The sequence below is a fragment of the Eucalyptus grandis genome, chromosome 10 (genome assembly GCF_016545825.1).
Source record: "Eucalyptus grandis isolate ANBG69807.140 chromosome 10, ASM1654582v1, whole genome shotgun sequence".
NCBI classification, from domain to species: domain Eukaryota; kingdom Viridiplantae; phylum Streptophyta; class Magnoliopsida; order Myrtales; family Myrtaceae; genus Eucalyptus; species Eucalyptus grandis.
In genome coordinates, this window is record NC_052621.1 from 22,718,702 (window position 1) to 22,742,348 (window position 23,647).

The following is a 23,647-nucleotide window of genomic DNA, read 5'->3' on the forward strand; positions in this document are numbered from 1 at the left end:
GAGATGGCAGCATCAAGTGGCGGCAGAGAGAGGGTTAAAAGGCTGAGGGAGGTGGTGATTGGCTGGAGAAGGCGATTGCGGCGATATCAAATGGGTGGACTGATCGGGGGAGGGGGTGAATAGATTGTTTGTAACAACGATTGCGATAAGGAAAAATGTTCTTTTATTGTTATTTCTTTTCTCTTGATTTAGATTCGGGAGCTATCTTCTCCCATCTGGTTCTAAATCTGAGAGTTTGAACTCTTCAATCTAGTTCTAAATTTGCAAGTTTAATAAATATACTTTTGGGAATTCAACACACTTTTGTTATGTTTGTGTACAGATCCTCTACCTCCTGCTTTAATTTTGATTGTAGGAGCTATGGTGTCTTGCTAAATCTTGACAATTTGCTCTTCTAAAAATAGATTTGTGTTTGTCCAACCTGTTTTGATTCTCTCCCTACAGTGATGGTGTAAAGGAACCCGCACCTAGACACGCACCATCAATGGGGAACGCCATAGTTATAAAAGAAGGGATTTTTGGCTAATGCTCATCACTAGCAAAAATACGAGATTCAGTGGCCAACCATCGATTATTTTGCCTAACAAATGTGCTCTTGTGGAACAAGTGTGTGCTTAACCTTCATGGTGTTTCATTGGCCCTCCTTATTTTTTGAATTTGGCTTAATTTTGTAGTATTTTGGGTTTTGCTCAGTTTTGATTTACTTTGCCATGAAGTCTATGTCCTTATCATTTCTCTTTTTGAGTAATAAAACAAGTTTTCTTTCAACATAAAAAAAAAAAAATCCAGCAAGAACACCAAAGTGAAGGAGCACAACAATACGAGGGTGATGCCTGTGATTTGACCACAAGCAAAAATATATAGGAGTTGTTTGATAAAATCACAATTGAGTCATAAACCTTACAAATGGTTCGGTCAAGTACTAAACATTTATCAAAAGTGTATTGAGTTCTAAACATCTTGAGTGGTTCAATCATGTCTTATACCATTTTTGAAAAATGCAATCAAGTCCATAAATTATGTTGAAAAGTGCAATTTAAGGAAAAATCATTTTTTGAACACTCAATTTAACACTCAATTGTATTTCATACATGAGATTCTGGACTTCCTGTCCAATTTTTAATCATTGCTTTTATGTACCATAAAAGGGATACTCTCGCAGAGCCCAACAGGAGAAATTTTTGGGATACAAAAAGAAAGAAATGAATATTGAAATATAGCTAATCACATGTAGCAAAATATTAAGCTAACTAAAAGGACATCATCAATACCATTAGAAAGATCCATTAAAATTTGAAAATGATAAATATTGAAAATACTAAATTTAGGGAAAAGTACCCAAAATTACAATCAACATTTTATTTACACCATTTAGCACTCAATTAAATAAACCATTGCGATTAGCACAAAATTCCGGTCACCGACTATCCCGGTCTAATTTTCAAAAATAATAATTAATTAAATAATTATCAAAATTAATTAATAAATATAAATAAATGCAGCTTAGGCTAGAAAAGCCTAATTAAATACTGAAACGGGTCCAGAAAATTTCCGAACCTATCTAGCTAAATACTACAACTTATTTAGTCTCTAATTATGCTACTTTAACCACCTAATATATAATAATGAATCATTAAATTGCTAATCCATTATAACTAACCACATAATATATACTTAAGCTAAACTAATCAACCTTATGCATAATTAACTCCTTAAACGGAGATTAGTAAGTAAACTCACCGGTTTTGAAATCTAATGAGTCCATGAGGATGGTGAGGTGGGGACAAGCCACAAACTCCAAAGCAACGATGCCTTAGGAGGCCCGGAAAGGGTCCAAAGTGGGCCAAATAGTACACAGCTGACCTAGGGGCTTCGATTTCTATGGCTGGGCCAAAGGAGAGGGCCGGGCAGTTGGTTGGGTAAGACAGAGCCGGCGAAGGTTGCAGCGGCCTAGGCGGGTCACTTTGGCGGCTGAACGGCAGCGTGACGGGCTTTGGCAACCTCCATGATGGTTTAGGTGACTTGTTGGATGGCTAGTAGGGGCAAACGACATAGTTGGGATGGTAATACGCACAAGCTCAAGCATGTGAGCAATAGAGGCAGCAACGGGCTCGAGCGCGCGATGGTGGCGTACTGGCGGTCTGACGGGCGTGCGGCTTGCTTGGATGGCTGCTAGCTGTTCTCCCTAAGCTTCTACGGTTTCTTAAGTTCCCAAGGCAACAAGGAAGAAGAGAGGAAGTCTGAGGAAGAAGGAGGGGGATAGCAGCTCTTGGAGGGGGCTACCTTGAGCTCAAACTATCTTCTTGTCCCTTTGACCAAGGCCCACCATGGCCAGGCTGGCTTCCTCAACACACTTGTAGCAGCCAAACTTCCTTTAGAAGCTATTGAAGAGGTCCAAAGGTGGTGGAACAAGGGGGGCTACGAATTTTGAAGGAATTTCCCTCAAATCCTCACCAATTCTCTCTTGAATTGAAGCAATTAGGCACTTATAAATCCCATCAACGTGTCCTCAATCAAATGGAAATTTTTTCTAGCCAATATAACCAACTTGCATACCAAAAACAAGATTAAAAACGATTCCCTAAATTTTCCGGTCGAAAACTTTTAGCCAATATTTTAACTTTTTGCTGAAAATATCGGTTTGTAGAAATTTTTTTGAAAGATGAGTTGATATTCCTAAAATGACTCGTGATATGACAAAACATTTAATTTTTGAAGATTGGATTCAAATTTATGGTTAATTTTAATCTTGTGCAATTTTAGCGTGACCTAACCTACTGGGTAGCTTTTAGAAATTTTTGGTGAAATTAACTCGTGGTTGATTTTTTTTCGAGCCACAATATACCTCTTTGACACATTTGTGACTTTCGGTGGTCATGAAAATCTTGAGATTTCAATTACGGACATAGGGTATTAAAACGACAGAAAAATCAGTCTAGTGCCGATCGATGAGATGGGAAGGCATACTTGCAGGAAAACTGATTTCATCCTCCCTGATTCTAAGCCTAAGTCCCTTTAGTGGCATCAAAGCCATGGTTTTGTTTCTAATGATATTCGTTCCATGCGCTTAGTAGATGAATCCAGTGTTGAGAAAATTTCTTCACACCATGTCCACCGAACCATAAATTCTCGAAGCACCTGTGTCTCTCACTACAACTTCCATCTTCCTCGACCTCTCCAAATTTTCGCATTTCTAATGCCTTTAAGATAGACTATCTTTATGAAGTATCTCTTAGTGACGAAACAAAGATCTCTGAAACCCAACTTCCCTTGATGAACCCCTATTTAGCCTTTGCAAAACCCACTTCATCATTTTCACCCATCCGCTCTATCCGTCAACTTATTTGCCAAACTCCAAAGGAAGTGAAGGAATATGTTTAGTCCTCCAAGTTCGACCAGCATCCCATTCCTGCCACTGAAAATGAGTACTTTGTTACCCTCCAAAATCCTCAAGAGTTTCCTAAACAATGGATCCAACAAGAATATAATCATGTTCATTAGGGAGCAGTTCGTCTTACTCTTATCTTTCATGGTCGTAAAGACTTGCCAGTTGTGGCACATATTACTTTATTGGATACCGGGTTTTTAGAATATTAGCATGCTTGCATTGGTACTGTTCAAATTACTCTAAATGCTAGAATAGTCTTTGTAACATTGTATCCAAATTTCAACATCCATTTCAAATTCATAATTACTGTCTTTTCTAAAATTCCAAATTTAGCTCACTGGAGCACCGTAGACTGTTGATTCTGTAGCAATAACTTTGCACTACCAAATAGTTTACAGAGTGCAGAACCATGCTCTTGACTTAAATTTCCACAATGGAAATTAAGATACTTTGTTCATTTCCATGCAAAATGATCAAGCATTGTGCATTCATGTCCCTAAACAAATCCCAAAGGAAAAGTTGGTCACGCTCCTTCCAAAAATGTGGATTACCAACTATGAAAAGCTTCACCAAAGCAACAAGCCTTTCCAATCATCAAACTTTGAGTTCGTCAGAAAGAAGGATGGAATTGTTTCTATTAAATTTGGAAAGAAAAAGGAAGAAAGTCCTTATATCTTATAGACTTTTTTTATGATTGAACCATATGTTTCTAAGTCAATTTCCGAACTAGATCCCAAAAAGCTTGTTCGACATTTCAACAGTGATGGACATCCTGTCCATTACTATAAAGACCAGTATGGCCATTGTTTTGGGACCCTTTTTGCTAATGTTCTTATTGTACACATTCTCTTGATGAGGTAGATCCATTTGCAAAATCTTTGCCTTGGAGAAAAAAAGCCAAAGAACCCTGTGTATGAAAGGCACCTGAATGGAGACCCCTCCGTTGATACTCTTGGTGAGTGTGATAAATTTTAACTCATGGTTTCATATGCACCAACAACACCACCAGAGTTCTACTCCCCCTTCAGTTTCATCAACTCCATTGCCTCCATCTCCTCCTCAGAAAAAACCAGCCATTTCCCCATTTTATAAGCCAATTGTAAAATGGGCCAAGAAATATTCATACCCACTTGAAGTTCCACCACAAACCTCACCTACCTCTTCCATTGCCATGTTTCCAAGAAATAGACTTTTCTCCTCTTGTTCGGGAAAGTTCCAAACTCTCATTTCTTGCTCCTAAAGAGTTTATTGATCCAACAAAGCAAATATAAGGCATGTTCAAAAGATTCCGCCCCTACTTATGTGGATGAACATGGAAGACAAAAAATAACTCTTGTTGCTGAAGTTGTTTTAAATTGGCAATCGGAAACTCTCTTAGCACAAAACAATGCTTTTAAAGCAATTGATTCTAAGATTGAGAATGTGCATCAAGACTTGCAAAGATATGATGAAACCACCAAAAAGATATTTTCAGATTTCTAGAAGAGGCTTCATGCCTTAGAATCTAGACAACATCTAGGATACAATCATCTTGAAAGTCCTAGAGTAGAAATAGAAAAGCTTAAAAGGTAAATCCAGATCCTTGAGGAAGGAAGACTTAATCCATTTCCAACTACTTTATGAGCAGATCCTCTCCCTCCTCCATCACCACAAACTTCTATTTTGCAGCCATTACAGATGTTCCTATCAGACAAGACAAGACGGATATGGCTGAAATGAGAAATCATCTCAGAAAATTAGATTGAATACAGAAAGAAGCAAAAGGCAAAGAGAAGATGCCCAAAGAATCCTCTCTTACTATAAGAGAGCCCAATCAAATGATGCTGTCAAACCCGTTAGAATCTTTCTTAAGAGATTTGGGTAATTAGGAACCACAGCCTGATCCTGATCTTGTTACTCCACAACCTCCACCCCAAATTGATCCTGTTATTCCAACAGACCAAATCTTGTTTCCAACAGAACCAACATTTCCAAATATTTTTGACATTGAATCTATTCGGTATCTTTTTGTCCTCATCATCCTTTTCAATGCCTACCATTGATTTATTTCCTAAAGCACCAGTAACTTCATCAATATTCATGGCCGACCCCTAGATCATGATATGGAATCAAATCCTTATGAACTAGAAGTTGTTAACCATAACAACTTCTCTTAGAATGTGACCACTTCATCAAAACAATTTTCACTATTGATGACATTTTTATCACAAATGGCTAGAAAGACTTGAAGAATTTCATACTTTGCTAAACACCCAAGCCATTACCAACCAGGATACGTATGACATTCTTTTCAACTTTGTCACAAGGTTTACTAGTAGCCTCAAACTTTGGTTGCAAACTGTGTCAAAACAAGATCGGCTTCAATTTTTAATGTCACCAAGTTTTGGTCATGCCATTACTCTTTTATATCACTTCTTTGTGGGAAAACCCGTTGATCTCATTGAGCTCAAAATAAGAGAATTTTTCGAAAGAAGATATTGTTCTCTTTAGAAAAGACGTCTTGATAAGCATTATCATGAAATGCTTAAGCTCTTCAATCAAATTGGAGTTGATGCAAATTTGAAGATGTTTTCTTGACCTCCATCCCCAAAGAATTATCTCAAACAGTAGAAAGGATCTTTTTGTCAAAATAGAGAATGATCCATGATGTTCCATTAGGAGAAATCCAACAAGAAATTCATTTGTGCCTCGAAGAATTGTGCATCAAATGTCAAATGATCTAGACCTATGTCAATGACAATAGAGAACTTGATAGGGCTTGTTCTCGTTAAAACCTAAAATTAAATGCTCCAAAAAGACCGTGATGGTTCTTGTGGAAAATCTTCCAGAAAGAAAAGCATTTTTAAAAACTCTAGATAAACAAATCCAGACATGGCTCTAAGCACTTCCGAAGAAAGAAGAAATGGATATATCTATGCAAAAGGAAAGATCACTCGGGCCACAAGAAATCGAAACGATGCTTCATCTGCAACCAAAAAAGACATTTTGCCAAAAACTGTCATCAAGCGAAAAAATGTCAAATCATTTGATACATCATATAGAGAATGAAACTGGTATTTCTCTTGAAAATGATGATATTGAATCTTTATTCTCTGCGGATGAAAAACCATGTGAACAAACACTTTGTGTCATTCATTGTTATCAAACTCCTAGTGAAATTGATTCAGATTCAGATTTTGAAGATATCTTTCATATATCTTTGACCCCTTCAGAAGAAAGCATTGACATATTTTTGAGCCAAACTCATTGTCCCCATTTTCCCGTGAAAATATTCACTTCAAAATTTGCCAAACTAATCACTGTTATTGCTCTTATAGACACTGGAGCCGCTTCTTCAATTTTAGATACTAAAGTTATTCTTGAAGAATATTGGACTTCTTACGTTTGATATTTCAATTCCGCTTCAGGAGATATATTCTCTACAAATGTCAAAACCACTCCGATCACCATCCAGTTTTTCCCACAATGTTCTATAACCACAAAGATTTTTGGCTCAAGTCTTCCTAATAAGGATTTGATCATTGGTTGGGACATTATGACTCAAATTTCTCAATTTCGTATCATCTCCAAAAAAAGGTCTTAAGTATAAAGACAAATTTTCTGAATTTGTCAACATTTAGAGACTCTTTCCATCCAGATGAGTCTATTAGACCCGATTATGCAAAAGTTGTTAGAATCATGTTTGGAATCTCATTTTGAGTTTGCTTAGAAATGTCCTCATCCTTTATGGAAAAATCCAGAATTCTTTGATTGCATTCCTTTAAAAAAGAATGAAGATATCAATCCAATCAAGACGAGTCACATGGGAATGAATCTAAAACATTTGATTTTGGCCTAGAAGGAATGCTCAGAACTGTTGCAACAAGGCCTTATTAAGGTCTCACATTCTCAATTGGCATGCGAAGTCTTCTATGTTAACAAGTGTGCTGAGCAAAACCAAGGAAAGATGAGATTGGTAATTAACTACCAACCCCTTAACATTTTCCTCCAAGATGATAAATTCCTTTATTTCTAGAAATTCTCTTTTGTTGGATTATCCAAGGCCTAGGTCTATTTCAAATTTGATCTCAAGGCAGGATTTTGGCAATTGGGCATTCATCCTGAAGATAGACACAAGACAGGGTTCTATATTCCGAACCAACACTTCTAGTGGAAAGTCCTTCCTTATGGCCTAAAAGTTACACATCTCTCTTCTAAAAGGCCATGTGTCAAATCTTCTAGCCAATCCTCTCAAGTGTAGCAATATACATTGATGATATCATGCTCTACAGTCCTGATGAGCAGTCACACTACCAACTTCTTGAGCAATTTGCTGAAATTGTAAAAAAAAAAAAACATGGAATTATGCTTTATCAGAGAAAAATGAACATTGTTCAGACATAAATTGAAATTCTTGGTAGGCACCTTAACAAAGGAACATACTATCTAGGGCTACATATTGCTCATGAATTACTGAAATTTCTTGAAAAAAAATTTCATAACAAAACAAATTCAACAATTTCTTGAGATAATTAATTATTTTAGAGATTTTGTTCCAGATCTTGCAAGATTGCTAATCCCATTGTAGACAATGTTGAAAAAGAATCTCCCACCTTGGGGAAAATCTTAGACTAATGTAGTTGTTGAACTCAAAGAGATTATGCAGACTCTTCGTCATCTGCAAATCCCATCAACAGGGAAGATAATTCTCCAGACTAATGCCAGTGATGAATACTAGGTTGCAGTCTTGTTTGAATAAATTGATGGAAAGAGACATTTGTGTGCCTATAAAAGTGGTAAGTTTTCTTAAGTAGAGATGCATTATCATTCCACCTTTAAAGAAATCTTGGTGGTCAAAAATGGGATAAAAAAGTTTGAATTCCATCTCATCGGCCATCACTTCCTAGTAGAATTGGATATGGCATCTTTCCCTCAAATGACCAAATTCAAACAAAAGTGGATTCCAAATTCCTTGCTGCTTTGATAGGCTAAATGGTTTTCTAAATATTCCCTTGAAACCAATACATTGCTAGAAAGAAAAATGTGCTTGCTGACTTTTTGTTCAGACCAAAAGTATCAGCAAAAATCAACATGTATATAATGAGGCATGCTTTCTCTATTGCTCACCACAATGAGAAGTATAAAATTGAGAAAGTTAAAGACTAGCCAAGCTGGCGATATCCCCGGAGATCATTGAGCAAATCCAAAAAGATAGCCTTATTGAAAATCTGAATAAACTTATGTGGCAATGCCATAGACTTATTTAGGCTCAATGGAGGTTCATTTTCTATCCTTTTGGATTAAATACAGATTATCCATTCATACATCCTCTCATATGGAAGGAAGATGATTTTCCTAATTAATTTTGATGGTTATTATGGTACTTGACCAATAAGTACTTAATAGCTATTGAAATTCCAACCAGAAGATTCATTGTCAATCTCACTAGGATATTTGGACTCGGCAGAGGTAAGATTGAAAATGAGAGTGACAAAAATCTTTTAGATTTTCTTAATTGGTTTTATCCTCCAACTCATTGGAAATGGCTCTTGGAAAAAGAATTAAGACTACATAACCAAACCTTGAAGTCCATACCATTCTGTTTTTTAGAAGACCATGGGCTTTTCTCACTAATAATGGTAACATCATCAAAGCTCCCCTGAGTACAAATACCTCATCTTATAGACCTGGTCCACATAGTGTAGAGACTCAAGTTCACAAATCTTATCCAAGACCCGTTAGTTGCTATGAGCACTAGTATCAAGAACTCTAGAGAATCCTATGCTAGGAAAATAAAACCATTCCTCCAAATGCATTGAACTATGATGTACCAACTACATGGGATCATTATGACCTAACATCAGAAGCCAAGGAAGTACTCGAAGAATTCAGACAAGTTGCATCATCCGAGGAACATGCACAAACCTCTCAAGACCCCTATGCTAGATGGGGAGGTCTTCTTTCCCAAGATCCCTACAGCCAATGACTCTTGTCCTTATCTCAGGGATTGGACACATCTTTTTATGCACATCCATTTGATTGGCCACAGCCAAGCATTCCTACCGACACCACGGATGATGACAATACAGACTGGGCTTAGGAAGAAGCATCTCATTGGGCTCACGAGGAAGCATCTACATCCACAACACACCAACTGAACTAGATCCTCTCACCAAAAGACCTTGAATCATTTGAACAGAAATATGATGAACATATTCTGGCAACAGTCCACAGTTAAGATGATTCAAACTATGGCTATAATGCACATGACAGACAAGACCACTGAATAAGATCACTGTCCGTACAAGTTTACCGTAGCAAGTTACCATTCACTTTTACTGTAGCAGTAGGCTAGGGAAATCACTGTTCACTGTCACTGTTCATACAGTGCGAATAATTCCCTATCGAGATTTTCGGTTGCCTCTATTTGTTCCTGGACTCATGAGCTTGGTCATTATTTGTATGTGACCTCTTATTACCTATAAAAGGTAAGGGGGATGTAATGTGTTAGGCAGAGTCCTTGGAATAAGGTGAGTGTTTTGTGAAATTCTCTCATGACTTTCTAAACTCCATCTTCTTCTCCAGATTGGTAGGATCCTCTAAGAAATGCAGCTCGGATAGTTAGAAATGTTATCATCCTGGTTCTATTTGGGTGTCTCTAGGCTTTGAATTAAAGGACAGAGTGGTTTCCTGCTAAAAGGCTATCCCTGAAGGACTTGAACAAGAGGTTCCCGGACAGTGGGAAGGCATACATGCAGGAAAACTAATTTCGTCCTCCCTGATTCTAAGCCTAGGTCCATTCAGTATTTAGCCATACATATCAGTTGAACCGACCTATCTTTAATCTCTAATCAATCTTTACTGTGTCGTAATGATATCTGCAGATGAGCACGATTGAGTAGTCGATTCCTAGTCAAATTCTCAAATCTATTACGTTAAAATCCCTTAAATGACCTCCCTTGATAGTCTAGTTATCTTAGAAGTAATTAGCTCAGAGAATAGCACAATAGGCGCGTCGATGAAATGCCCAATTTATTTAATTGAAAATAGAATTGAAAATTCAGGATGTCACAACTCTTCCCCCTTATAAAAATTTCGTCATCGAAATTTAAACCATTACAATACTTCAAGCAAAAATGTGGAGGAACAATTGTCTCATTGACTTTTCACTCTACCAAGTTGCTCATTTAATGCCGTGGTGTTGTTAGACCACTTTGACCAACGGGATGGTCTTGGTGCGCAGAACCTGTTCTTTCCGATCAACAATCTAATCGGGCTTTCAACATACGACACTTTGTCATCAATGTCTAATTCTTCGAAATTAAGTACGTGGGTTGGGTTAGGCTCATACTTCCTTAACATCGACATGTGAAAGATGTTATGCACTTGCGCTAGTCTTGGTAGTAGTGCAAGACAATACACTAGGATCTCGATTCTCTCAAGAATCTCGAAAGGACCTATATACCTCCGACTCAGTTTTCCTTTCTTGCCAAAACGTGAAATACCCCTCATTGGTGACACCTTCCGGAAAATATAATCACCAACTTGAAATTCCAAAGATCTCCAATGCTTATCTACGTAACTTTTTTGGCAGCTCTGAGCGGTCTTTAATCCGCTTCTGATGATTGCAACTGCATCCACTGACTGGTGAACCAACTCTAGACCTATAATCTTTTTTTCCCCGACTTCATCCCAACACATTGTGTTTTGCACGCTTTGCCATACAATGCTTCGAAAGGTGCCATCTGAATGCTCTGTTTGTAGTTGTTGTTGTAGACAAACTAGACAAGATGAAGCTGTTTTTCCCAACTTCCCTTGAAATCTAACATGCAAGCTCGCAGCATGTCTTTGAGGGTTTGGATCGTCCTCTCAGATTGGCCATCTATTTGAGGATGATATGCCATACTATACTGCACCTTTGACACCTAATTTTGGAAAAATAAAATTGCATTTTGAATAAATAAAAAGAAAAAAAATGAAAATGAGGGAAATGGATTTGCTTGAATTATGTGAAATATGGAATTCGATAGATGTCTGGATTTTTTTAAATGCAGCAACAATTTTGAAATCAAGTGAAAAATGGGCAAGAATTGAGCTGATTACCAAATCATGCAAATTTGATTTAATGTGACAAGAAATGGTAACTCGGGAAATGCCATGTAAAGAGATCGTTTCGAATCACTATAAAAGAGAGGCTCATTTTTCATAACAAAGGGGGAAAATTCATAAAAAATTTAAGAGCAAAAAAGGTGAGAGTGGTTCTTTCGTTTCGTTTAGAATTCAAAATTCAAAGAAAAAAAAAGAGTTCTTTTGTCTTTGTTTTCGAGAAAAAAGGTTAAGAAAAGAAAAGAGGGAAAGAGAGAAGAGACGTGAGGGCAAAGAGTGCAGTGGCGGAGAGAAAGAAGTGACGTGAGAAAGAGAGAGGGAATACAAAAAAAAAGAAAAATAAAAAAAAAGAAAAGAGAATGGAAAAGGGATCGTCTTCTTCAGAAGGCTTCGCTCGACACCGCGCCCATCTCTTGTAGCTCGTCGTGCACCATCGCGGCAGCTCAGCCCGCTTGCCACTACCATCGCTGGTTGCGGCACCGCTGTCCACCCATCATCCAGTGCCCTTAGAGCAACACCGCGCCTACATCTTCGCCCCGACGTCCCTTGCAGATTCGGATCCTTGCCACTCCGCTCCGACACCCATCGCTTGAGCGTCGTGTGCCTTCCGCTTGTTGCTGACGCGCCCTCTCCGAGCACCGCTCATCGCCCTGCCCGAGCACCTGCAACAACCCGCGCCCCGCGCGCCCACCCGCCATCGTCACACCAAAGCCCCCGCGCTTACACCAGCATTCGACGCCTACCTTGCTATGATTAGTCTTTTGCTTGGGCATCCGCAAATATCGCTCCCACACCTGACCTCAAAGCCCTACGCTGCCGCCCCAGCAGCCCGTGTTGCCTTCATGCCACTCATCACCATGTGTTCGCTCCTCACCTGTGCTTGCACCAGTCTCGTGCCGCCGCAAGCACCCGAACGTCTCTGCCGCCGCTGAACGTCGCCCCTGCTCCTACTCTGCCTGATGTCCGACGACTACACTCTTGTCCTCGCCATTGACCCCACACCACCTCGCCGCCACTTTTTGCGCGCCCACTGAAACCGAACGCCCTTGAATTCCGATGACGGTGTCTCCATAGCTGCGACACCCAAGCGCCTCCGCCACCGCTGAACGTTGCCCTTGCCCTTGCTTGCTTGGCGGCCGAAGCCTGCTGCTCTTGATCTCGCCGACGCTGTGCCATCGCACCGCCTTCGCTTGCGATCCGCTTCCTCGTCGATGCTGCAGTCTTCCTTGAGCCCCCTAGGTAGTTTAATTTTTTTCTTTTTTATTTTATTTATTTTATTTCATTTTATCTCATTGTTTTATTGTTTTTTAGTTTATTTATTTGATTTGTAATATTTGATGTCAGTAAATATTGTAGGCATTATCTGCAGGGGATTTTGTCCTAATTATTGTAATTATTAATTTAATCCGAGAGACATCGGATTATTTTTTTAATTATATTAATTTTTGGGCATTTTGGTAGAATTTTAATTGTTAAATCATTATAATTATTAATTTGATCCGTAAGACTTCGGATGAGATTTTTAATTATTTTGATCTCTTTTGTCCTGATAATTAGGGTTAGGATAATCGTTAATTTGACTCGTGAGACAACAGGTTATTTTTTCGATTATTTTAATCATTTATTTTGTTGATAGTTTAGATTTAATATTTATTTAATAATTACTTATCTTTTAAAAAACTATAAAACATAAAATAAAAAAAAATCAAAATCTTGCATGAGCATATAGGTTTAGTAAATTAGACATGTAGGTTTAGTAAATTAGAATTTTCTTAGGATTACATTTTTAGAATTGCATTTTTAGAAATAGGTTAGGTTGGACCTAAATTAGTTTTAGATAATGTTCGCACATTTTAATTATCTTATTTTTCAAAAAATATTTTTCTAAGATAGGATAGGGTTTAAGTCAAATCAATCCCTAGAATAAATTAGAAAATTTTCCCCTTTTAGATAGTTTAATTAAAGTTTTTATTGATTCTGAATTTCAATAGAAAAATAAAAAAATACTAAGTGCATGTTAGTTAGTTCACATCAAGAAAACCCAAAAAAATTGTTTGTTTTATGTGATGCAATTTATTTATTGCATGCTTGAGCATCTGTGATCACCTTTTTGCATAATAGTGATTTAGGTTAAAATAAATCGAAAAATTTTTGAAGTTATCATTACTCGCACTCCGTTTAGTCAAACTATCTGATGCACGTATAACTCTACGTGCCTATCCAAATCAAGGTCCTTTTGTACTATAATGAAGTTCATTCCTAAGAGCCGATTTTAAAAGTCGCAGCTGTGAATCTCGTCATTACCACTACCCAAATGAAATTATTACCTCTTTGACTCCTCGACCATTACCCAAATGGAATCATTACCTCTTTGACTCCTCGGCAAGCTTGTCACAAAGTCCATCGTGATGTGCTCCCATTTTCACTCCGGAATCTCGAGAGGTTACAAAAGTCCTCATGGTTTACAATGTTGTACCTTCACTTGCTGACATGTCAGACACTTGGCGACATGCTTGGCGATATTCACCTTCATACTAGACCACCAATAGTGTTGACGCAAATTCTGATACATTTTCATACCATTAGGATGAATGTTGTAATTGCTATGATGAACCTCTAATAGTATCTTTTCCTTAAGCGTTGCATTGTCAGGTACACACAATCGTCCTTGGAACCTTAGCATTCCGTCCTCAGAAACTTGGAAGTCAGGATTCTTCTTTTCGGTGTTCTCTTGTAGAATCTTCTAAATCTTTGAGTCTATCCACCAAAAGCATCTTGATTTTGATATGCAATTCCGGCTCAATTCTAAGGGTGACCATAAGATTTGAAATGTGGCCTACCTCAAACTTGAAAACCGAATCTCGAGCTTTCTCAAGCAAAGCCCACTCCTTGAGCACCATTTTGCACCACTGAAGATTTTCCACTCAACACATTTGCGACCTTATTTGCCTTTCCAAGGTGGTATAAGATATCACAATCGTAGTCTTTCAGAAGTTCTATCCATCGGCGTTGCCTCATATTCAACTCCTTTTGAAAGAATAAATACTTGAGACTTTGATGGTTAGTGAAGATTTGGAATCTCTCTCCACACAAATAATGTTTGTAAATCTTCAAAGCGAAAATGATTGCTGCGAGTTCTAAGTCATGCGTTGGGTAATTAAGCTCATGAGGTCTCAATTAACAAGAGGCGTATGCAACTACCCTACCATATTGCATCAGCATGCAACCCAGTCCTCTAAATGATGCATACTATAGATCTCGTATCCTCTAGGACCAGATGGAATGGTTATTATAGGTGCGGTAGTCAACTTCTTCTTAAACTCTTGGAAACTATGCTCACACTTGTTTGTCCACACAAATTTCTCTTCTTTCTTTATGAGTTGGATCAACGGTGACGCCAATGTCGAAAATCCTTCCACGAACCTTCTGTAGTAACTTGCCAAACCTAAAAAGCTTATGATCTCTATCATTGTAGTCGATCTTGACTAGTTGATCATTGCTTCAATCTTGGTTGGGTCCACGGAAATTCCTTCACCTGAAATTACGTGACTTAGGAACACAACACGAGTCAACCAAAACTCGCACTTACTAAACTTAGCATACAATCCATGAATCCTCAGAGTTTGCAGTATCATTCTTAGATGACTCTCATGTTCCTCAGCATATCTTAAATACACCAAAATATTATTGATGAACATGATCACGAATTAATCAAGATATTTTTGAACACTCGGTTCATCAAATCCATAAAAACAACTGGGGCATTCATCAAACCGAATGATATTACAGTGAACTCATAATGGCCGTATCAAGTATGAAACGCTGATTTTGGAATGTCCTCATTCATGATTCTAAGCTGATGATATCCTATCCTCAAGTCGATTTTTGAAAATATCGACGCTCCTTGTAGTTGATCAAACAAGTCGTCGATCCTCAGCAGTGGACACTTGTTCTTGATCGTCACCTGATTGAGTCAACGATAGTCAATGCACATATGCAAAGAACCATCTTTCTTCTTCATGAATAGAACCGGTGCTCCCCATGGTGATGTACTAGGATGTATAAATGCCTTATTCAACAATTCTTGCATATGCACCTTCAGTTTCTTCAACTCAGATAACGCTATTCGGTAAGGAGCCTTATAAATTGGCTTTGTCCCGGGTGCTAACTCAATCACAAACTCGATCTCTCTCTTTGATCGTAAGCTTGGCAATTTCTTTAGGAATACATCTGGAAATTCTTGCATCATTGAGATATCTTCGATCTTCAGCTCCTCAACTGTTGTATTCATAACAGTTGCTAGGTAACCTTGACAACGCCTGCCTAACAAATGGGTTGCCTCAAGTGACGAGATCAATATAATCAAGGGTCCTCCTTGATTTCTAACAAACTCGAAACTCTCACCCTTTAACGGGTCAAACTGAATTGTTTTACGATAGCAGTCTATTTTAACTCGTTTCTTAATGAGCCAGTCCATGCCAATTATCAAATCAAAGTCATACATGGCTAGAACTATCTTCCCCTCTCGCTCACCAATCACTAACTTGCAACCAGTACAACCCATTGCAACTAACACATTATCCTTTAGTGGTGTAGATATGCTAACCATTGACTCCAGCAATTTAGGATTTAATCCCATCAGCTTAATATATTGCTCGGCAATAAAAAATGAGTCGCGCCAGGGTCGAATAAAGCATAAGTAGTATGGTCATTTAGTGAAACCGTATTGTAATCACATCAGATGCATCCTTAGACCGACCTCTCGTAATGGCGTATACTTGTCCTTGAGCTAGGGGCCTAATATGTCCACCCTATGATGCGTTTTGTGTTGTGAATCCTCGATTTGGCCCATGAGTGGCGGTGGTGGTAACTGTTGTTGTCCTTTGGTTTTTAGGACAATCTTTGGCCATGTGTTCTTGTTAGCCACACTCAAAACATGTACCCACCCTTAAATGGAATGGGGTGAGCCATGTTGCCTTCCACAGAAGTGATAAATGCCATTTTGATGTGGCGCTGACTTACTAACTACATCCTTCTTATTGGGCGGAACCCAAATTCTTCCTTTGGTCATGGGCCTCTTCCCAAACTAGTTTTTGTCTCTATTTGAAATGAACCTCAATCCAAACGAGGCGGCTTGTTCGTTCTATCTCTCTTTATTAGCTGGGCCTATTCATAAAGGTCATTGTAGTTCTTCAGATTCAATGGCACCAACGGCTTCTCAATTTTGATTTGAGCTCATCTCTAAACCTCTAGCTCGGTTTACTAAATTCTCGACTAGTTCGGGGGCATATTGTGATAGTTTAGCGAACTTCGCTTCATACTAATCTACAGTCATTGTACCTTGGCGAATGTGTTGAAATTCTGCCATCTTTAGTTCTCTAGTACTGTCAAATAAGTACTTGCTGTTGAAGACTTCGACAAAGGTGTTCCACTCCAGGACTACACTTTCAAGGAATACTATTCCTTAGGTGGCTCTCCACCAAATACTCACAATTCCTTGTAGTTGGTAGGTTGCAAAAACTACCTTCTTTGCCTTGGTACACATTAATAGTGCAAAAGTCTTCTCTAAGCCTTGGATCCATAAAGTTGCAGCTTTGGGGTCTCCTGCCCCATTGAACTTCGATGGATTCAGCTTTAGAAACTATTCCACCGAGCTTATGCATTGGTCTCCTAATGATCATGTTTCTTGGTGGAACCTCAGCGGGTGCGGCTACAAGTGTAACAGCAGTAGCGGCAGCATCCGCGGTGGCATTTGTGGCAGTTGTGGTAGTGGCGGCTAAAGTGGCGGCATTGGCAGCTTGAATATGAGTTTATTGATCCATCCTATTTCCCAGCATCTCTAGCGCTTGCATGATCCCAGCAAACTTTGGATCCTCAGGGGCTACTACACCAACACCAGCAGGAGGCGGTGCTACTCCACTTGCGTAGCCAGAGCTGGCGCTCTACCACGGCCTCTTGGATACCGACTCTCGTCGGCGTCCTACCTCGAGTAATAGGCCCTATGGTCCTTTTACTAGGAGTCCTCTGCTCCGATTACTTATAATGCAAGTTTTCCACTGAAACTTGCCTTCCAATTCCAAACAAAATTAGAAGCTGAGTGACCCAAACGAACAATTCTACCAAACAACTATCACAGACATGCATCAGCATGAAATAAAGGCCAATACTACTAACTATCCCATAAACCATCTTACCTTATCACTCCAACCATTAATTTGATTTGATACCACTTAATGGGGATGTCATGCCTTGATCCTCCGAGTGCATGTCCATCCCTCGGTGGTCGATTAAATAGCGAGGTCTCAGGATGCGTCACCAACCCATTCATTTTAATGCGCATGTGGAAGCAAATAATTAAATCCCTAAACAACAGAAAGATGGGATTAAAAAGCAAGACCATAAATTTTCAAAAACCACAACACACTTATATACATATCAAACTAAGCCATATACAATATTAGCCGATATATATACAAGGTCTGCAAAAAGGGTGGGAGGTTTACAGATCCTCTAAGCATTGGAGTCTTCAACTGAATACTCCGGTGACCCTAGATCCGATAGACTCGGGTCCACCACTGAACCACCAGGAGGGTTTGCCATGCATTTTCCAAAAGCAACCTCCAACACCGACATAGGGACCTCAGATTCTGGTATGAGACATTTTCTCTGTCCATTCCGCTCACGACGATACCACGATCTGTATTGATGGGGTACCTTATGGGGTAGACTCACATCAACCCAGACCATGGACCTCATGAGTTCATAGATCCATCCCCTTGGGTTCCCATGGAGCAGAATATAAGATACCTGCTCGATGACCTTTTTCAGATGACTAAAATGCTTGAGAGGAGCTACCATCTAAGGAATTGAAAATGTTATCTCACAACGGGGTGAGACGATGTCTTAGCAAGTTTACCCCTTAAACTTCGATTAGGAAGAAAATACGCCCTAAGGCTATCTAAGCATGCACAAAATAGAGGACTTACCTTTGCCTCAGTTCCTTCCTACAAGTTAGTACAATTCACACACTCAACCAATCAATTCAATTTAATTGATTCAACCCCAACAATACTATCTATCAATCTATCTAGTCAATACTATCTATTTGGTACTATGAACACCAACTATGCTCACACAAGCTAAAAAGGATAGATAGTAGCTCGCACAAGCTGATATAGATAGATAGTAGCTTTCACAAGCTGATATTGATATATAGTAGCTCCCACAAGTTGATATAGATAGATAGTAACTCATCAAAGCTAATATTTACTCACCAAAGCTGATATATGCTCACTAGAGCTAATATATGTATATTATACTCATCCATTGACAATTTCACCGTTTTCAGAATACTCGGTAAAAATAATTTTGTGTGGGTACACGATAGACCTTAGCCAAAAGTATAATATCTTTAATTCATAAAATCCCACTAATTATATAGTTGATAAAAATATTTTTGGCGCTGTAATCCAACGCCCGGTAAATTTTAATTAGATACTTGAAAATACTAAATTTTGGGATAAGTACCCAAAATTACAATCAACACTCAATTTACACCATTTAGCACTCAATTAAATAAATCAAGCATACCATTGCGATCAGCATATAATTTTGGTCTTCGGCTATTTCGGTCTAATTTTCAAAAATAATAATTAAATAAATAATTACTAAAAATTAATTAATAAAAACAAATAAATGCAACTTAGGCTGGAAAAGCCTAATTAAATATCGAAACAGGCTCGAAAAATTTTAGATACTATCTAGATAAATACTACAGCTTATCTAGTCTCTAATTACGTAACTCTAATCACCTAACATGCATAAACGAATCATTAAATTGCTAATCTATTCTAACTAACCACATAATCCATACTTAAATATAATAATCAACCCTTAAACATAATTAACTCCATAAGAGGAGATTAGTGAGTAAACTCACTATTTTGAAATATGATGAGTCCATGAGGATGGTGAGGCGGGAACGGGCAACAAACTCCAAAGCGGTGATGCCTTATGAGGCCCGAAAGGGGTCCAAAGCGAGCCAAACAATACATGGCTGACCCAAGGGCTTTAGTTTTTGTTGTTGGGTGAAGGAGAGGGCTGGGTAGTTGGCTAGGTAAGATAGAGTCGGTGAAGGCTGCAGTAGCCTAGGCGGGTCACTTCGACGGTTGGACGGTGGCGTGACAAGCTCTAGTGACCTCCACGATGGTTCAGGCGACTTGTTGGACAGCGAGTAGGGGCAAACAATGCAGTTGGGAGGGTAGTGACGTGTAGGCTTGAGTGTGTGAGCGAGAGAGGCAGCAACAGGCCCAAGTGCGTGACGACAATGTGTTGGCTGTCCGATAGGTGTGCGGCTTGCTCGGATGGCTGCTGGTTGTTCTCCCTAGGCTTCTACGATTTCTTGAGCTCTTAAGGCAACAAGGAATAAGGGAGGAAGGCTGAGGAAGGAGGGGGACAACAGCTCTTGGAGGGGGCTACCTTGACCTCAAACTATCTTCTTGTCCCCTTGACCAAGGCCCACCATGGTCGGCTGGCTTTCTCAGCACACTTGTAGCAGCCAAACTTTCTTTAGAAGCTATTGAAGAGGTCCAAAGGTGATGGACCAAGGGGGGCTATGAATTTTGAAGAATTTCCCTCAAATCCTCTCCAATTCTCTCTTAGATTGAAGCAATTCAGCCCTTATAAATCCCACCAACGTGTCCTCGATCAAATGGACATTTTTCCTAACCAATTGAACCAACTTGCATCCAAAAAACGCAATAAAAAATGGTCCTCTAAATTTTTGGTTGAAAAAAGACTATTTTAACTTTTCGTTAAAAATCTTGGTTCGTAGAAAAATCTTTAGAAGATGAGTCAACGTTCCTTAAATGACTTGTGACATGACAGAACTTTCAATTTTCGAAATTGGATTCAAATTCATAATTAATTTCAATTTGGCGCGATTTTAGTGTGACCTAGCTTACCGGGTAGTTTTAGAAAATTTTGGTGCAATTGACTTGTCATTGATTTTTTGAGCCATAATGTACATTTTCGACACATTGGCAACTTTTGGTGATCGTAAAAATCTCGAGATTTCAATTATAGACGCAGGGTACCAAAACGACAGAAAAATTAGTCTAGTGCCAATCGACGATAATTTTGCCAATTGATGGAATTACTCACATTTAGCCACATATCTCAATCAAACTAACTTATCTCTGATCTCTAATGGATCTTTACTGTGCTGTAATGATCTCTGCATATGAGCACGATCGAGTAATCGATTCCTGGTTGAATTTTCAAGTCTATTGCGTTAAAATCCCTTAATGACTTCTTCAAATAGTCTAGTTATCTCAGGACTAATTAGCTCAGATAATAGCACTATAGGCACGTCAATGAAATGCTCAATTTATCTAATTGAAAACAAAATTGAAATTTCAGGATGTTACAATTTTTCTTTCCATATTATATTTTTCTTGCATTTCTAGCATCCAAAAAACACCTTACTGGGGTGTCTTTTAATTACTTTTCAAGAATTCTCTTATGAATTTTCTTTCCATATTACATTTTCTTACATTTCTAGCATCCAGAAAAAACATCTTATTGGGGGATGTCTTTTAATTACTTCCCAAGAATTCTCTTATGTTTTTTCCTTCCATATTTCATTTTCTTACATTCCTATTATCCAGAAAAAAAACACATTATTGGGGCATGTCTTTTATTTACTTTCCAAGAATTCTCTTATAAAATTTTCTTCCCATTTTACATTTTTTTTTACATTCCTAGCATCCGGAAAAAAACACCTTATTAGGGCATGTCTTTTAATTACTTTCCAAGATTTCTCTTATAAATTTTTCTTTCGATATTACATTATTTTTGCATTTCTAGCATAAAAAAAAAAAACCTTATTGGGCGTCTTTTAATTACTTTCCATGAATTCTCTTATGAATTTTTTCTTTGCATATTACATTTTTCTTTCATTCCTAGTATCCAGAGAAACACCTTACTAGGGTGTCTTTAATTATTTTCCAAAAATTCTCTTGCGAATTTTTCTTTCCATATTACATTTTTCCTGCAAACCTAGAATCTAGAAAATCACCTTATAGAAGACATGTCTTTGAATTACCTTCCAAGAATTCCTTAATAAAATTCTCTTTCTATATTACATTCTTGCCTTCCTAAGAGAATCCACACCCTATATAAATGCCGCATGAGCTCACAATCCGTACCCATCAAAACTTTCCACCACTTTCTCATCTCAGTTTTCCGAGAAAAAAAAACAGAAAATATATTCTGTCTATTACATATTCTTCAAGAAAATGTATACACGCCTCTCCTATCCTACGACAAAAAGGGAGCGAAGCTCACGGTCGAGGAGTTGGAATCTATCTCTAGTTCCTTCGATGAGTCCATCGTCTCTTCCCTCTATGGCCTGAGCCCCGCCTCTGCTAGCTTGACCTGGTTCTTTTCTTCTGTCAACGTGCTCACCACTGCTCACTCCGCCGTGAGATCCTTGATCTACGAGCTGAAGTCGGACGGTGGCGACAGCCTCTTGTCGTGGTATCTAGACAATAGCCTGAAGGTCTTGGATGTCTGCAACCGCATGTCCTCCAAGATCGAGCGACTGTGTCTCCACCACCTGGACCGGAGGATGATGATGAACCTCCTTGGCTCGGGGGGCAACCCCTCGAAGGAGGACATTCACCAAGCGAGGGATTTACTCGTAGACTCGGAAGGCGAGGGCATGGCCGACATCGAGGAGTTGATTAGAGACTTGGCCACAAGCATTGTAACGTCGGCTATGCGAAGGAAGGACTTGCCGGTCGACAAGGTCGTTCGCCGTGCGGTCCAAGCTGTCAATTTCTTGACGGCATTCATTGCTGGAGTCATATATTCGGCCCTATGCTCCTCCTCTAGGGCGATTGCCTACATATACGTCCCAGAGGAGTTCCCTTGGGGCGACTCTGTCCGTGCAATCGAGTCGACAATTGTCGTGAAATTGAGATGTGGCAAGGAAACGGACAAGTAGACACGGGTCTTGGAAGAGCTTAATGATGTGGAGGCGCGTGGGAGGCATGTGTTGGAGGCGATTGATGAGGTGGTGGCATCAGGAGGCGATGGAGAGGTCGTGGGGAGGTTAAGGGAGGCAGCGGTTGGGCTGGAGAAGGCCACTGAGCAACTATTGAAGGGGTTATACCATCTAAGGGATGGGGTGGATGAGCTGTTCCTGACAGTGACAAGGATAAGGAAGGAGATGGTAAACGAGTTCAGGGTGAGTCTGTGGAAAGGATCGTTGCCTGAGAAGCCATTGAAGCCCAGCAAGAACAACTAAGCGAAAGAAAAATGAGAGGAAACTTGTTTTTTCAATTTGATATGTCATCTGGAATTGTGGTTTAAAGTTTATATTCAAACAAAAGTAAAGAGCTACCCAAAAACCGTTGCAAATCAATTGATAATTAACAACTTGTTTTTTCACGATTTAGGCTTAGACCAAAGTCCAACCTACATGTTAGGGGAAGTGTTAGAGTAATTAAATTTTAAACCATATCTTCATCTAATAACTTAACCTTTTAGAACAATTAATAGTGGTTCCACAAATTTTCACAATCACAATCTTTGGAGGTAGTACACATTTTTTGAAAACTTTCAATTACTATCGTTAGCCCTTGAATTTTCAATTTGTTATTGTTGTTACCCATTTGTTGTATTTTCCAATAGCATGTGGAATGCATATGACTTTTAAAGGGTAAATGTGGACTGTCAAATCATTTTTCAAAGAAAGACCTCTTTTACCCTTGACTTTTGTAAAAAAATGAAAAATTAAAATAATGGAGAAAATAAATAACTAAATAAATTTTAATTAAAAGAAATAACTATCAATAATAACATTAACAATAAAAAATGTTAAAGACTAATGGAATTAATAATAAAACTAATAATATATTTTAAGGCCCCATTGACAAAATGTTCAAATGACGAAGTATTTTAAATGGTAGACAGACATAATAATTATTACAGAAGATATTTTCGAAAAATCATGGATTTTGGTTAATCACTTCTCTTTTTATAATTTTATTAAATATTTTTATTAATCAATCCTTGCTTTGCTTTAATAAATCTTTTGAATAGCCAATTTTTGTCATTTGACCTTTTTGGTATTGAGGCTTTTTCCCTTCTTATCTAATTCATGTTTAT

The 23,647-nt window shown here is 38.6% G+C and overlaps 1 protein-coding gene across 1 annotated transcript; it reads left to right on the forward strand.

The window, feature by feature from the left end:
- The first annotated feature begins 17,095 nt into the window (after positions 1–17,095).
- On the forward strand, positions 17,096–22,784 carry LOC120288766. Its single transcript, XM_039302908.1, has 4 exons — positions 17,096–17,239; positions 17,352–17,462; positions 21,807–22,418; positions 22,482–22,784. Exons 1-4 carry the CDS (start codon positions 17,096–17,098, stop codon positions 22,782–22,784), a joined length of 1,170 nt encoding a protein of 389 aa, XP_039158842.1.
- The last annotated feature ends 863 nt before the right edge of the window (positions 22,785–23,647 follow it).

Excerpts from the sequence above, each read along its gene's own strand:
- LOC120288766 (XM_039302908.1), top strand. The coding sequence starts at position 17,096 with ATGGATTCAGCTTTAGAAACTATTCCACCGAGCTTATGCATTGGTCTC. Across the intron at positions 17,240-17,351 it reads TGGCATTTGTGGCAGTTGTG|GGGCTACTACACCAACACCA; the intron begins GTAGTGGCGGCT and ends TTGGATCCTCAG. Across the intron at positions 22,419-22,481 it reads AGTTCCCTTGGGGCGACTCT|ACACGGGTCTTGGAAGAGCT; the intron begins GTCCGTGCAATC and ends ACGGACAAGTAG.